The sequence below is a fragment of the Muscardinus avellanarius genome (genome assembly GCF_963383645.1).
Source record: "Muscardinus avellanarius genome assembly, chromosome: 20".
NCBI lineage: Eukaryota > Metazoa > Chordata > Mammalia > Rodentia > Gliridae > Muscardinus > Muscardinus avellanarius.
The window spans coordinates 11,203,394-11,217,629 of record NC_137806.1 but is presented as its reverse complement, the minus strand read 5'-3'; the positions used below and the strand labels follow the sequence as shown (position 1 = coordinate 11,217,629).

Sequence of the window (14,236 nt, the reverse complement as noted above, 5' to 3'; positions counted from 1 at the left end):
ATAAAACTAAATTTAAAAATTTTTGAAAATGTGCTGTCTCCTACTTCAGGAATTTAATTCCTCCTGTCCCCCAAGAACCCCATTTCAGCACAACTCCGGCTTTCTCACTTAAGCCAATGCAACTGTAATATTTACTGGAAGTGTCGTATCTATTATCGGCTCTGAAAAATGGCAGGTTCTCTTCCTGAATGTTCTTCCACCACCTCGAGAAAGTGATGAAAGTGTCACTTCTCCCAGGCTTGTCAGCACGGCGCTGAAAAGGCATGTCTCATTAAAAGCTCTGCGCGTGGCTGTGTACCGCCAGGGCGCTGAGAGGTGACATCTGTCACTCCACGGAAATTTCTTCTTGCCTTTCCCCTTTATGAAAGAAATGCCCGCCATTTACCAAGAAGTGGAACAAAGCCTATTTCTCTGACCTGTTAAGAATCTCAAGGAAGGACACGCCCCCCAAATACGCCGCTGTGGATTTTAGACTCGGGGGACTTGGGGTGCAGAAAATGCAAGCAGGGCTTTTCTCGGAATCCCTTGTCTGTCCAAAGAGACATCCTTCCAAAGACTTCAGGTGACATGAGCCTGAAGGAACTCCATCAGCCAGGGAAGAGAAGGTGGCGTCACAGAAGAGGAGGCGGGAGGTCAGCACCCCACCCAGAAGGAGGCCACATGTGGGGTCCCTGGCTCCGCCCAGAAGCCGTTGGCGCCCCCAAGTGCTTTGCCATCTTCTAAGTCACTCTCCCACCCGTGCCCCTAAGAGGATATATAACCATCTAGATCTCACGGGCATTCGGATACTTGTGGTTTGTCTCGTTTGATTTTGTTTGAACTGGGGATTGAACCCAAGGACATTCTACCTCCAAGCTACATCCCCAGCCCTTTCTTTAACTTTGCTAATTAATTAGGCTAGCCAGGAACCTGAGATCCTCCTGCCTCAGCCTCTCAAGTCCTGGAATCATAGGTGTGCACCGCCACGCCCGGCTGTAGATGCTTTCCTTACATTTACCTCCGTGCCTGTCCTAAATCGATACGCCTCTTCCCCTGAAACCCAGCTACTGCCCGTTCATTTCCCAGACCCCATAACGGAACCCTATGCAGCCAGAGGGACAGTCTTACGGTCCTTGCAGAGGGGAGAGAGCGGAAGGAGGCCTCACTCCTCCCTTACTGACCGGTGGTTATGCTCCGCAGTCTTTCGAGGGCAACAACAACTACGATACGCCCGAGCTGCGCACCTTCCCGCCTCTGACCACGCGCTTCATCAGGATCTACCCGGAGAGAGCCACGCACGGCGGGCTGGGGCTCAGAATGGAGCTGCTGGGCTGCGAAATGGAAGGTGAGTCGATGCAGAGTCCCTTCCGGTTCCTCCTTTGTACATTGCCCTTTGGGCCGTTTCTGCCTCCGATGGCGCTCTTTCTTTCAAGTCTCCACCGTTGCCCCCAAGGGACCCCGCGTCTCTGTGGCCGCCAGTCAGGGCCGCTCAGAATCCTAGACATACCAGGGGGCGCGTTCGGAATCCTACTCTCCTGCATTTTTTTTTTCTTTCTTTTCTTGATGGGCCTGGAGGTTGAACCCAGGGCTGCTCTGCTTAGAGCTACATCCCCAGCCGTTTTTATTTTTTATTCTGAGTCAGGGTCCGATGAAGTAGCCCGTAGCCCATACTTAGAATCCTTGAACCTGGGCTACTCGTGTCTCCGCCCCCCAGGTACTGGGGTTACAGCTGTACGCCACTGACAATTCTACTTTTATCTTACCATCCCCATAACTCTTCTCAGATTCCGTAGGATTGTGTGCGTGGCTTGACTTTTTCAAAGAATTTTAGAGGTGAAATTCTCATAACACAGCGTTCGGTATTTTAAAGTGAAGAACTGAGCTGGATGTGGGATGTCCTCTGGGAATCCCAGTACTTGGGAGGTTGAGACAGGAGGATTGCAGGTTTGTGGTCAGGCTCAGCAACTTAGTGAAACCCTGTTTTAAAATAAAATAGGGCCAAGGATGTAGCTCCGAGGTAAAACGCCCCTAGGTTCAATTCCTAGAACAACAAAATAAATGAATGAGTGAATTAATTAATTTGTTAATTAAAGTGGCCGACTCGGTGGCATTTGGCACCTTGGTAATTTTCTCATACACCCTCCACACCATTCAAGTTTCAAAATACTTCTGTAACTACAAAGTAAAACCCGCTACCCATTACAGTTTCTCTCCCGATCCCTGGCACCCACCAATTCCTTTGAGTTTTTAATTATTCTTATTTTTATATTTGGTGGACCTGGAATTGAGCTCAGGGCCCTCTACCTCTGAGCTACACCCTCACCCCTTTTATTGATCATTTTGAGATGGGGCCTCACTACATTGCCCAGGCTGGCCCCAAACTTTCAATCCTCCCGTCCCAGCCTCCTAAGTACTGGGATTCCGGGTGCACACCACTGCACCCAGCTTCCTTTGACTTTTAAAATAGTGTTCATTTAAGAGGTCTGTGACAGAGCCAAGTCTCTGTGTTCAGTGACTACTGCCACATGTTGCCAGAAAGCAGCATTTGAAAAAATCACATCAAGGCAAATCTGGGATGAATTGCCTAGGCCGCCACAAGGAGACAAAGATTTGCTCAAGAGAATGCGCGTGACGGCGTGGTGGGCCCTGTTCCAGAGTGTCACTGCCTAAGCTAACCTTACCGCGTGAAGGTCACGCCAAGGACAGATTCGGCGCACAGGCTGACCTCGGACCTGCGCCCTCCTCCTATGTAAGGAAGGAGACGGATGTTTGAAGCTGGTTACTGTACTATTTACTGCTTTTGTGCACTGGAATCCCCATCTGCCTTAGATTTGGGCATAATGAGTAACCTAACACCAGCCTTCCTGTCTCCGTGGAGGTTTCTCTCCAGTTAGCTCAAAGAATGGCCATTGTTGGTACCCAGATGTTAATCAATCGAGCGTATGCTTGCGGTGGTTTCCAAGAACACCTTTTAATATCGCCTTCTTGGGTTTTCAAAATGATATGTGTTTTGAGCTTCCAAACATAATTATGTACCTGAGCACATTAAATACATAAAACTTGCCTTCTGCACTGCAGAGTCTTAAGTGCGGTCACTATGCTACTGAAAAACCCACTGCCACGTCCCATGTGTTTACTTAACAGTAGGCCAGGGCCTCACATTCCAGATGGGGTGGGTGTCTTTATCTGTAGCCAGGCCCCAGACCTTGAATAATCCACCCACTGTGTAGACAGACCAAGAACGACCATGTACCAGGGCTTTGGCAAAGATATCAAGAAAAGGAAGGTCTGGGTGGGTTGAACCAACCGCAGACACTCACTCCAGGCTCCGAGAACCGCGGTCACCCGAAAGCCAGAGGTGGTGCTGCGAGGTGGGTCTCTGGCCGAGTCAGAAGCGGGCCTGATTCGGGAGGCATGGTAGGTGGGTGCTGAGTACTCTGAGCTGTGCTGGTTCGCCAGTGTCAGCTCGGGGGAGCGTAGTGGACATCGCGGTGGACAGATTTGCCTGTAGACTTTTCCAACCGCTTACAAGAGTAAGGAAGCTGGGCGGTCACAGCAAAGCTGTTTAGCCCTGGTGGGTGGGAGGGAGTACTTAAACCCAGTAGCAGGCCTCACTGACTAGTCACGACGTGTCTTGCTCTATGGGGGACGTCTAAAGGCATGTGCAGAGAGGTTTTGAGGTCCCAAGTCAGCTTTCCAGCAGCCTCCTTCCTGTTTTGATCTAGCACTTGGCTTTGAGGAAATGGAGACCTTGTAGAAGAGAAAGTATTTTAAAACAGGGACATTGGGGCACAAAATCATCTACTTCCTACTTTTTGCAGTTTAATCTAGGTGTTACCTGGACAACCGCCAATATGGAACTATTTATTTATTTGTTTATTTTGGTGCTGGGGATTGAACCCAGTGGCCTTCTACCTCCAAGCTACACCTCTAGCCCTTTTTTTGGAGGGAGGGGGTTTGTTGTTGTTGGCTTTTTTTTTTTTTTGGTGGTACTGGGGTTCCTGGAAACCCTTCTACCTCCAGGCTACACTCCCAGACCTATTTTATACTTATTTTTATTTGGAAATAGGGTCTTTTAAGCCAGCGTGACTGGCTTCGAACCTGCACAATCCTCCTGTCTCTGCTTCCCAAGCACGGGGATTACAAGTGTGCGCCACCACACCTGGCTTCATTTGTTATTTTGAAACAGGATCTCATTCAGTTGCTGAGGCTGGCCTCTCACCTGTGATCCTCCTGTCTCAGCCTCCCAAGCATTGGGATTGCAGGCATGTACCATCCCACCCAGCTGGAACTTCTCCTTTATAAACATCCCTAGAAAGGCAGAAAAGTGAGCGAAAGGAAGGAGCTTAGGATATTAGAAGTATCACACCATCGAGGACAGGTCAGGAAAGACGGGATGCGGCTTGCCGGATGGTCTGCTGATCAGGGACGGCCATCAGTAGGGCCTGGGGCACACGTGGGAGCACCTTACAAAGGCCGGGCTACAGGCCTCGATGGCGCGTTACCCGTAGGTGGTGATTTCTCGGTTATTATTGGTGTGTCCTGGGTCAGTTGAGGAAGTTGACACTTGGCGATGCTTCTGCACCGGCCATAACTCTGCTGGGTCCAGAAGTGCAGAAACAAGCAGCGTCAGGCCTTTCCTGAGAAGCAGCCATTCCGGGCATCTTCCTAAGGGCCAGCAGCTGGCGGCGCCGAGGCCCGGCTCCCAGCTTCTCCTGAGGTTCTCAGACCTCCAGAGGACTGTCCCTTATCTCAGGCCTCCTTAGGGACGCGCCATGCCCCACACTGTAGAACACTAAGCAGGTTGCCAAAATGAGTAGCAGGCTGGAAGAAAAAGTAACCTGAGCTAAATTGAAAGGACTTCAAAAGCCCTCCTTGATTAATGTTGGCTCCCTTTCCACTGTGAATTCAAAGATACAGGGAATACCTACCAAGAGCGGAATGCAACCCCCCGGGAGCACAGGTACTGTGACCTGGGGATATCTGAGACAGCGCCACTCACACACCTGTGCTGGCAAGGCCTCCCAGGGCCATAGGCTGCTTAGATGGAACGGAATCGGAATCGCTCTAACAAAAGTACGTGAGCCGGCGTGGTGTGGCACGCTTGTAATCCCAGCATTTGGGAGGCTGAGACAGGAGGTCACAGATCACGGCCAGTCTCAGCTACTCAGTGAGACCCTGTTTCAAAGCAAAGAATAAAAAATGGGGCTGGGGGTGTAGCTTGAAGGTAGGATGCCCCTGGGTTCCATCCCCAGTATTGCGAAAAAAGAAAGAAAGAAAGAAAGAAAGAAAGAAAGAAAGAAAGAAAGAAAGGAAGGAAGGAAGGAAGGAAGGAAGGAAGGAAGGAAGGAAGGAAAGAAGGAAGGAAGGAAGGGGAGCCCAGCATGGCGACATACTCTCACACTATCGCAATTTCAGTAATCAGGAGGCTGAGACAGGAGGATCGCGCAGGTTCGAAGCCAGCCTCAGCTACTTAGTGAGGCTCTCAGCAACTTAGTGAGACCCTGTTTCCAAATAAAATATAAACATAGGTCTGGGAATGTAGCTTAGAGGTAGAAGGCCCCTGGGTTCCATCCTCAGTACCACGAAATAAATAAGTAAATAAATAAATAGGGCTGGAGATATAACTCATAGATAGAATGCCCCTGGGTTCAATCCCCAGCACTAATATATGTATATATTATATATTTATATATGTTTATGTGTATTTATATATGTGTAAAATGTGTATATATGTATGTAAACATATACATATATATTATATATGTTATATATATGGCTGGGGTTATACCTTGTAGGTACAGTGCCCATGAGTTCAACCCCCAGTACCAAAAAATAAATGGATAAGTTAATTAATTTAAAAGGCTAGAGGTGTAGCTCTGAGGTAGAGTACCCCTGGGTTCAATCACCAATACCAAAAAATTGAATAAATAGAGCTAGGGGTGTAGCTCAGAGGTAAAATGCCTCCTGGGTTCAGGACCAAAAGAAAGAAAAGTCAATATGGTCCTACTGATGGTCTCTTTTGGAGAAAAATTATAATATAAACTGAGCAAACTCAGCCAATACTCAGAACACAAAAGAATTCATGGTGCGTGAATTCCCCAGCGCCATGTAAATGAAGTGAAAAACAGTTCCAGCAAAATCTCTACCACCAAAAGTTCTCTACTCCGGGGTCCGTGAATTAGCAGCCAGCTTTTCTGGGGAGGGGGAGTTTGTGGAGAGAACAGTGTGTCAAAAGCGCTAAGGCAGCCGGGCATGGGGCGCACGCTTGTCATCCCAGCATTCGGGAGGCTGAGACCGGAGGATCACGGTTCGCGGCCAGCCTCAGCTATTTAGTAAGGCCCTCTGCAGCACAGTGAGACCTGGTTTCAAAATAAAGAATAAAAAATAGGGCAGGGGGTGTGGCTCGGAGGTGGAATGCCCCTGGGTTCCATCCCCAGACCCGCAAAAAAAAAAAAAAGAAAAGAAAAAAAAGCGCTAAGGCGCCAGCTCTGCTCAGCAGATATGCACCAGTACCAAAGCGACCCAGTCTCGCCTGTGTTCTGCAAAATCCCAGTATGTTGGGCCCCTTGAAAGAGGCCCGGGCCACCTGGCGTGTCTTGCAGCAGCTTGGAGCCTTCTGCAGAGGCTGCGCCCACTCGGCGCCAGACCTGGAGACTAGGTTGTGCGGAGTGAGGTGTAACCTTTGGGTCTCATTGCAGAGCCCACAGCTGGACCGACCACCCCCCAGGGGAACCCAGTGGATGAGTGTGACGACGACCAAGCCAACTGCCACAGCGGAACAGGTGATGACCTCCAGCTCACAGGTGCAGAACCATCCTCATCCCATCGCTCTGCCATTCAGCCAGTCCTGTCTGCAGCTGACTACAGCGCCTCCTGGGGCGGGCGGGGGAGGGCAGGGGCCTAGAGGCTGCAGCACCACCCGCATCTCCCTTTCCTCCTGCCATCCAACTCACAACTTGTTCCTAGCAGCCAGGGCCATGGGGGCAAAGTCTGAGCCCTTCTTCGGGCCAAAGTTCAGGATTCTCTTAATTGAATAATTTCTCATGAGGCGTAGTGATGCACACTTGTAATCCCAGCATTTGGGAGGCTGAGACAGGAGGATCGCTGTTCATGGACAGCCTCAGCTACTTAGTGAGGCCCTTTGCAATCAGTGAAACCCTGTTTCAAAATAAAGAATAAAACTTAGGACTGGGGTGGAGCTCGGAGGTAGAATGCCCTTGAGTTCCATCCTGCTACCTCTCAGCACAACAGCCTCCACCCCTTCGTAGCCAACACCATTTGTCTTCCCGCAGGAGGCCACAAGTTTTTGAGTGGAGACTTTATCTGCTGAATTGATTTCATTAGGCTTATATTTGAAATGTGACTTTTTTAAGTCAGGATTTTGTAAGTTAAATTTTTATTAAAATCCATGAAGGCACAAATAGTTGTTGGTGCTCCAGGGAACCAGGGACTAGCAACCAGATCCGAGGTGGCGTGCGCCAAGACTCCTAATTACATCACCACTCACTCACTAGCAAGTAGATCTGAGATGATGTGGCTAGTGCCTCGTTAATTAATCTAGGATTGCTCCCAAATCACCTAGGACCCTACAAATAAGAGAGTGACCTTCTCCTCCACTTGGAATGGCAAAGGAAATACCAGCAAGGAGGACGTGGGGCTGTAGCATCTGGAAACTCGTCAGCGTGCGGGGATTTTCACCCTACTGATGCCAAAGGTGTCCTGGGACCTTTGCTGGTCCGTGGGTCAAAATACAGTTTCACAGAGCATCTGACTCTCATTTTAGATTAAACATGAGCCCGGGGATGCAAGCCCGCATTTCACCCAAAGGGACTCCGAGCGCCCACATAATGAATTGCCGTGGGCGAGACTGCAGGTGCTAGTCACCCTGTGACTCCTACCGGAGCCACGTGATTGGCTAATGTGTTTGTGCAAAATCTAGCAGGAAATGGCCCACAGTTCATTTCCGTGACTTCCAAAGCTCTCCTGTGAAGGAGTGAGAGTTCCACACTGGGATGGAATAAAGGGTTAAAAAAAAAGCCTAACCTAGAAATTTAGTATGCTATGAACCCATGACGTCTTAATCCCACCTCCTGAAACTGTGCCCTCCAAATGGCCAAGATCATCGCTTACATTCATGTAACCAATAAGCATTACATATGGGTTTTTGAATGAAAATCTTACATAGAAGTAACCACGGGCCACCAAAAGTAGTTAACGCAAAGGCATTTTCTATGTAAGATGCCTAGTTGAAGTTGAAAACCCTACAGCTGAAAAAAAAAAAAAAAAAAAAAAAGCAGAACCAGGTCCTACTGAACCTTCCCGGGGCTGCCTACCACAAGCTCGGCCTCAGGCGGCAGGATTTTGTGACCCCATCACACATACAGAGTGAAATTTTTCATAAAGACGAGTGATTGCAGCCCCACAGTCTACCCTTCCCAATTGCCATTCTGTGGAACGGGTTCCTTTCTTTATAAACCCTAAAGTACTTAGTTAATATTGATTAGAAAAAAGCCTCCGATTTAGTATTCATACCAGAACAAACCTCTCTCTCTCTCTCTCTCTCTCTCTCTCTCTCTCTCTCTCTCTCTCTCTCATTAGTTCATGACTGAATCATTTGAAACCGAAGCCTTTGAATGAAATAGGGCAAGTACGTTAGCCTGGAGCTAATCATGTATGGCGTAGACACAAACCGCAGAAAATGGGTCATTTAGAGTGGGAACACTGCCAGCCCTTTTACAAATATAGGGTTTTGCCTTACCTACAGTGTTTAGAACTGCTTTTCGAGTAGAGAGAGAAAAAAATTCCTAAATTTTAACATGTTCCCACTTAAAAAGAAAGAAGTTATTTTCTCAGGCCAGTACATCTGCCTCAACAGTTCTATAAATAACACAAAAACATTAAGAACCTCTGAGGATGTTGATCATGCCCACCCCACACCCTACCAAGATGAGATGAGTGTGGCAGGCATGTTGGTACACACCTGCAATCCCAGTACGTGAGAGGCGGAGACAGGAGGGTGCAGGGTCAAGGACAACCTCAGCAATTTAGTGAGACATTCATCAATTTAGTAATACCATGATTAAAAATTTAAAAAAATAAAATAGGGCTTGGGATATGGCTCAGAGAGAGAATGCTTCTAGGTTCATCCCTAATACCACACACACACACACGTGATTTTAAGAGATATTCTTATGATTCGTGTTCATTAACACATTAAGGTCAGTTTTTTCATTTCTAACAACATATTTTGCTCGATGGAATTACGCATTATAGCCAGGCGTGGTGGCGCGCTTGTAATCCCCACGCTTGGGAGGCGGAGACAGGAGGATTGCGCAGTTTCAAAGCCAGTCACGCAGGCTTAAGAGACCCTGTTTCCAAATAAAAAGTATAAAATAGGCCTGGGAGTGTAGCCCCGAGGTAGAAGGGTTTCCAGGAACCCCAGTTCCACCATAAAAAAAATTGCGCATTATTCTTTTCTGGAAAAAGCTGTGCTCATATGCAGTTGTTCTTAAGGAGCGAAACCTCACCTAACCCAAGTCCCTCTTTACATCTTAAAGATGCGCCTCCTCTGCTCACACACCCCGCTGTGTCCTTGAAACTCATGGTCACAGGCATTGCTGCCAGGGCTGGAGATGTGGGATGTTTCGTGTAATAAAACCAGACCAAGAGCAGCCCTGCTTTAGCCGAATGGGTGGGATCCAGGAAGCGGGTCGGTAGTCTCTGATGGTGTGCAGGTCCTGGGCACAGTGGTATCTGTTCAATTTCCTCTCTTGGGATGACCTCTTTGCATATCGGGGGAGAACAAATTGTAGGTTCCTTCTGAGCAGCGCTGAATTCGGGGTGAGCTGAGCCTGGTGTACAGGACTGAGCTTTTGCTCTCCCTGCCTGCCTGGCTGGCCAAGGTGAGTTACTCATTTGCAAATGCCTTTGAAGTCATTAGATAACACACTAGGCCACATCGGAGCCCCTTGTGTACCCAACAGTGGAATTTGGCTCCCAAACTCTAACAAAACTGATAATGCATATCAGATATAAAAAGTGAATTCTCACCTTGAATCTTTGTCCTCCAAGACCGCTGGGAACGGAATGCTAATGTGTTCTGGCCTTCCTCCAAGACTGCCATTACAGATTCACCTTCTTAACCCATAATATATATAATCCCTTCTTAGTGGCTGGCTTGTCGAGGCCACACACGTGTGTGACCGCCTGTGCCTCGTTCTTACCCGGAGAGCTGCGCTGCTCTGGCTGGGTGCTGCGGTTGATTAGCTCAGAGATCCCCAGCGCACTCCGGGAGCACGGTTGAGGGCTCTCTGATCCATGATATCAGTATATAACGTGAATTCTGATCCGTGGATGCCCCAGGATAGTCCTGGCCAGAGTAAAGATCATTCCAAGTCTTCACTGAATGTTACTCTTGCAGGGTGCGCAATTATGGTATCTTAGTTATCTCCACAACTCCTGATGAGTCTTGGGCCCGTCTAGCCCTTACCCTGCATTAGTGTATGGAGATAAAAGACGGGTTACTTCTGCTACAATCTGCTTGGCTTTTACACTTAAAAACAACAGCTTCCTTAAGCATCTCAGCAATAAAAAAGCAAACCACTCTTTTCCCAAATTTAATGGCCGATAAGACAAATCTAGGAAGCTCTGAAAAAGACAGATTTCAAGTGTTTCTCCTAGACAGTCTGTTGTGGGGAAGGTGGGTGGTGAACGGAGAAGAGACTGAAATTTATTTATTTATTTGCAGTACTGGAGATGGAACCTAGAGGCATTCTACCTCCAAGCTATACCCCTACCCTATTTTTCTATTTTTTATTCTTTATTTTAAAACAGGGTCTCACTGAGTTGCAAAGGGCCTCACTAAGTAGCTGAGACTGTCCGCGAACCCGAATCCTCCTTTCTCAGCCTCCTGAATGTTGGGATTACAAGCATGCGCCACCACTACTGGCTCAGAAACTGCAATTTAAACAAGCAATCCAGGTCACTCTTATGGTTGGCCAAGTTGAAGAGCACTACTTCCAAGAACCAGGCGTGATGGTACACGCTTGTAATCTCAGTACTTAGGCTGAGATGGGAGGATCGCAGGTTCTAGGACAGCCTCAGCTAGATATAAGACTCTCATCAGCCTAGCAAGATTCTGTTTCAAACTAAAGAATAAAAAATAGGGTTGAGGATGTAGCTCAGAGGTGTAGTGCCCCTGGGTTTCATTCCCAGTACCACAAAACAAACATGTTTTAATCAGGCACAGTGATGCATGCCTGTAATCCCAGTATTTGGGAGGCTGAGACCAGAGGATCGAAGGTTTGTGGCCATCCTCAGCAACTTAGCGAGCCCTTCTGAAACTTAGCAAAAGCCTGTCTCAAAATAAAGAAATAAAATAGGGATGGGAGTGTGCTCAGTGGCAGCATGCCGCATGGGTTCAAGTCCCAGTACCCAAAATAAATAAATAACAATTTAAAAATAAATAAAAAAGGGCTAGGGAGGTAGCTCAGAGGTAGAACCCCCCTGGAGCTACCAAAAAGTACACACACACACACACACACACACACACACACACACACACACCCAGAAGTACCATGATTATGAGAGAACTTAAATAAAGTTAGATCTCGTGAGTCAGCGTCCCGTCCCCTGGTCAGGCATTCCAGAACTGCCCCAAACTGTCTGCAGGGGCACAGACGCTCAGGGCAGGATTTGCTCAAGTCTCTGGTTCCCTGGGCCTGGGAAGAAAGGTTTACCCATCCCCTGTCTTCCTTCCCCACCGCCTCCTATCATGGCGCCAAACCACACACTGGGTAGAATATTTGTCCTTGGGAAAAATAAACAGCTGTAGCCGCAGAAAAGGACGGAGGGGAAAAGGGGAGCCACCGCTGGCCACTTGAAACCTCTGGTTTCTGATTGGGTTGAGGGGACCGGCCTTGGGCGTCTGGAAGCTTGGGAACTGGGAACTGTGTCACGCTTGCAAGGTTAGGGCAAGTGTAATGGCCAGCCTCGGAGGACGTCCCGAGGCCCTCAGGTCTCCCGGCTGCGGCGTGTGCCCGGCTCAGTCCTGGAGTCAGTGAACGCCGCAGGAACACAGTCTCAGCGTGAGGCTCTTGTGCCTTCTTTTTAAGGTACTTTTTAAGGTACCCTGGTTTCTTGTACCTTAAAAAGAAGTGCGGGCGTCCGGGCAGTGTCCACGCCTGGCATCCCAGGACCTGGGGGCTGAGACGGGAGGATCACGGGTCGGAGCGGGCCTCAGCAACGTAGAGAGGCCCTGTTTCAAAATTCACAATAAAAAACAAGGCCTCAGGGTGAAACTCAGAGGTCGAATGAATACCCCTGGGTCCGATCCATAGCGCCAAAAAAAGTGTGTTAGTATATGTTACATACTTGGAAATTGCTAGGATAGTAGAATTTATGTTTCACCACAGAAGAATGATAGGTATGTGTGGTAATACCTATGTTAATTAGCCTGAGTTAGCCATTCCACAAGGTATATAGAAATATGTGTGTATATCAAAACATCATGTTATACACTGTAAACATAATGTATAGCCGTACAATGTTGATTTGTAGCTATAACAATGTATACAATGTTAATTTGTTGATTTAGCAAAATTTTTTATGATACTGGGAATTGAACCCAAGGATGTTCTACCACTAATCTACACCCGTAACCCTTTTTATTTTTAATTTTGAGACAGAGTCTTGCTAAGTTGCTGAGGATCTGGCCAAGTAACTGAACAAGTAAATAAATAAATAAACTTTTTTTTTTGGTACTGAGGATTGATCTCAGAGGCATTCTACCTCCAAGTTACACCCCCGGGTCTGTTTTATTTTTATTTTAAAACAGGGTCTCACTTGGTTGATGAGAGTCTCACTTCTTCTTGAGGCTGTCCTCAGACCTTCGATCCTCCTTTCTCAGCCTCCCAAGTACTAAGATTACAAGTGTGCCCCCGCCACGCCCATCTCAGTGAAATATTTTTGAAACACAAATGTGTTGAGTGAAAAGTAATGTTATTTGAATCCTTGTTAAGCTGGCATTAGAGGAAGGCTTTCCTCTGGAAAATGTTTGCCTTTAATAGATGTATATAAGCATGCAACAGGACTTCAAACTCCTCCATTTTCTTCAGTTTGTGCTTTACTGCTTTTGTTTTTTAGGCGGTACCACCGTGCTGACCACGGAGAAGCCAACCATCATAGACAGCACCATACAATCAGGTATCGAACGAGAGATAAAACATAGTGGCTTCCATCCGCCCCTCCCTGTGGGCTCCCAAATAGCCGATGGGATGGCTGTGCCCTCTGTCTTTGGTTTCCCCGCAAGTCCTAGAAACAGGTGCCACGGGGCACCTGGGCTCCGGGCCTGAGCTGTAGATGCCGTGTCCTTTCATTCACGTGAGGGTTTCCGCTCCATCACTAATTGCCAAATGGTGACACTCCCAGCTCTGAGCCGAAGCCCCGAGCAACATACTCTGTTTAAACCCAGCTCAGCTAGGACTTGAGCCGTGTTTGCAAACTCACAGGAGAAGGAAATCTCTCCGCCAGCAACCCGACTATTTCTCTACATCGCAATCCTGCAAACTGGAGGCGGGCAAAGTTTGTAGTTTGTCAGTTCTGAGGATCAGAGTTTATAAAAAGAAAAAAATCCCAGGGGTGTGCCCTGGTCCAGGCGACCAGGCTTTGTCAGAGCGTGTTCTAGAGCAGTCTAAGGCTCCTCAAGCGCTAGCGGCAGCTCTTTGTCCAAGACCAGCCTGTTTCTTTCCACAGGGATCTTCCTGGAGCCCTTTGTTTTGTTTTAGTATTCTGGGACATTCCTCCCCCACAGGCACACATGGGGGAAATGGTCTGTATAAGCAATCAGAGGTTTTAAATACTTTAAAGTTAATCATTAGAGCGAGGTGAACAGGTCAGCTCGCCAGCTTTCTGCGTTTCCTTTATTGAGACGCAGGCAGCCTTGGCCTGCATAGTCATTTATTAATGGGGCGTGTGGTGTGTATCAATGTTCCTCAACAGTCTGACACCCCCCAGCCAGGCAGAAAGGAGAAAGGAGCGTTCTAATTAGTATGCTTCCTTAAAAGACGTTGGCACTCTTGGCCTGATTAAACAGCAAAGAAGCTTCTCTTCCCGTTGGGCTTAACCCCCAGCTTCCTGGGGTGAGCTCAGGGTGACAAAATTCCTGCAGAAGTCCTGGGAGGCTGAGCAGAGAATCATTTCAAGTTAGGAAATGCGGCCTTCGGGGATGGCTGGGCAGCCGGAGAGATCTCAGAAG

The 14,236-nt window shown here is 48.0% G+C and overlaps 1 protein-coding gene across 1 annotated transcript in view; it reads left to right on the top strand.

Moving 5' to 3' along the window:
* The window catches only part of NRP1 (neuropilin 1), a gene marked incomplete at both ends in the record, with an annotated part of 153,464 nt that overhangs the window by 122,416 nt on the left and 16,812 nt on the right, over positions 1 to 14,236 (top strand). Inside the window, 3 exons of the mRNA XM_080717195.1 lie at positions 1,180 to 1,324; positions 6,681 to 6,785; positions 13,126 to 13,185. Of these exons, the coding sequence (XP_080573321.1) occupies positions 1,180 to 1,324; positions 6,681 to 6,785; positions 13,126 to 13,185 (310 nt within the window). The remainder of the gene's footprint in view (positions 1 to 1,179; positions 1,325 to 6,680; positions 6,786 to 13,125; positions 13,186 to 14,236) is intronic.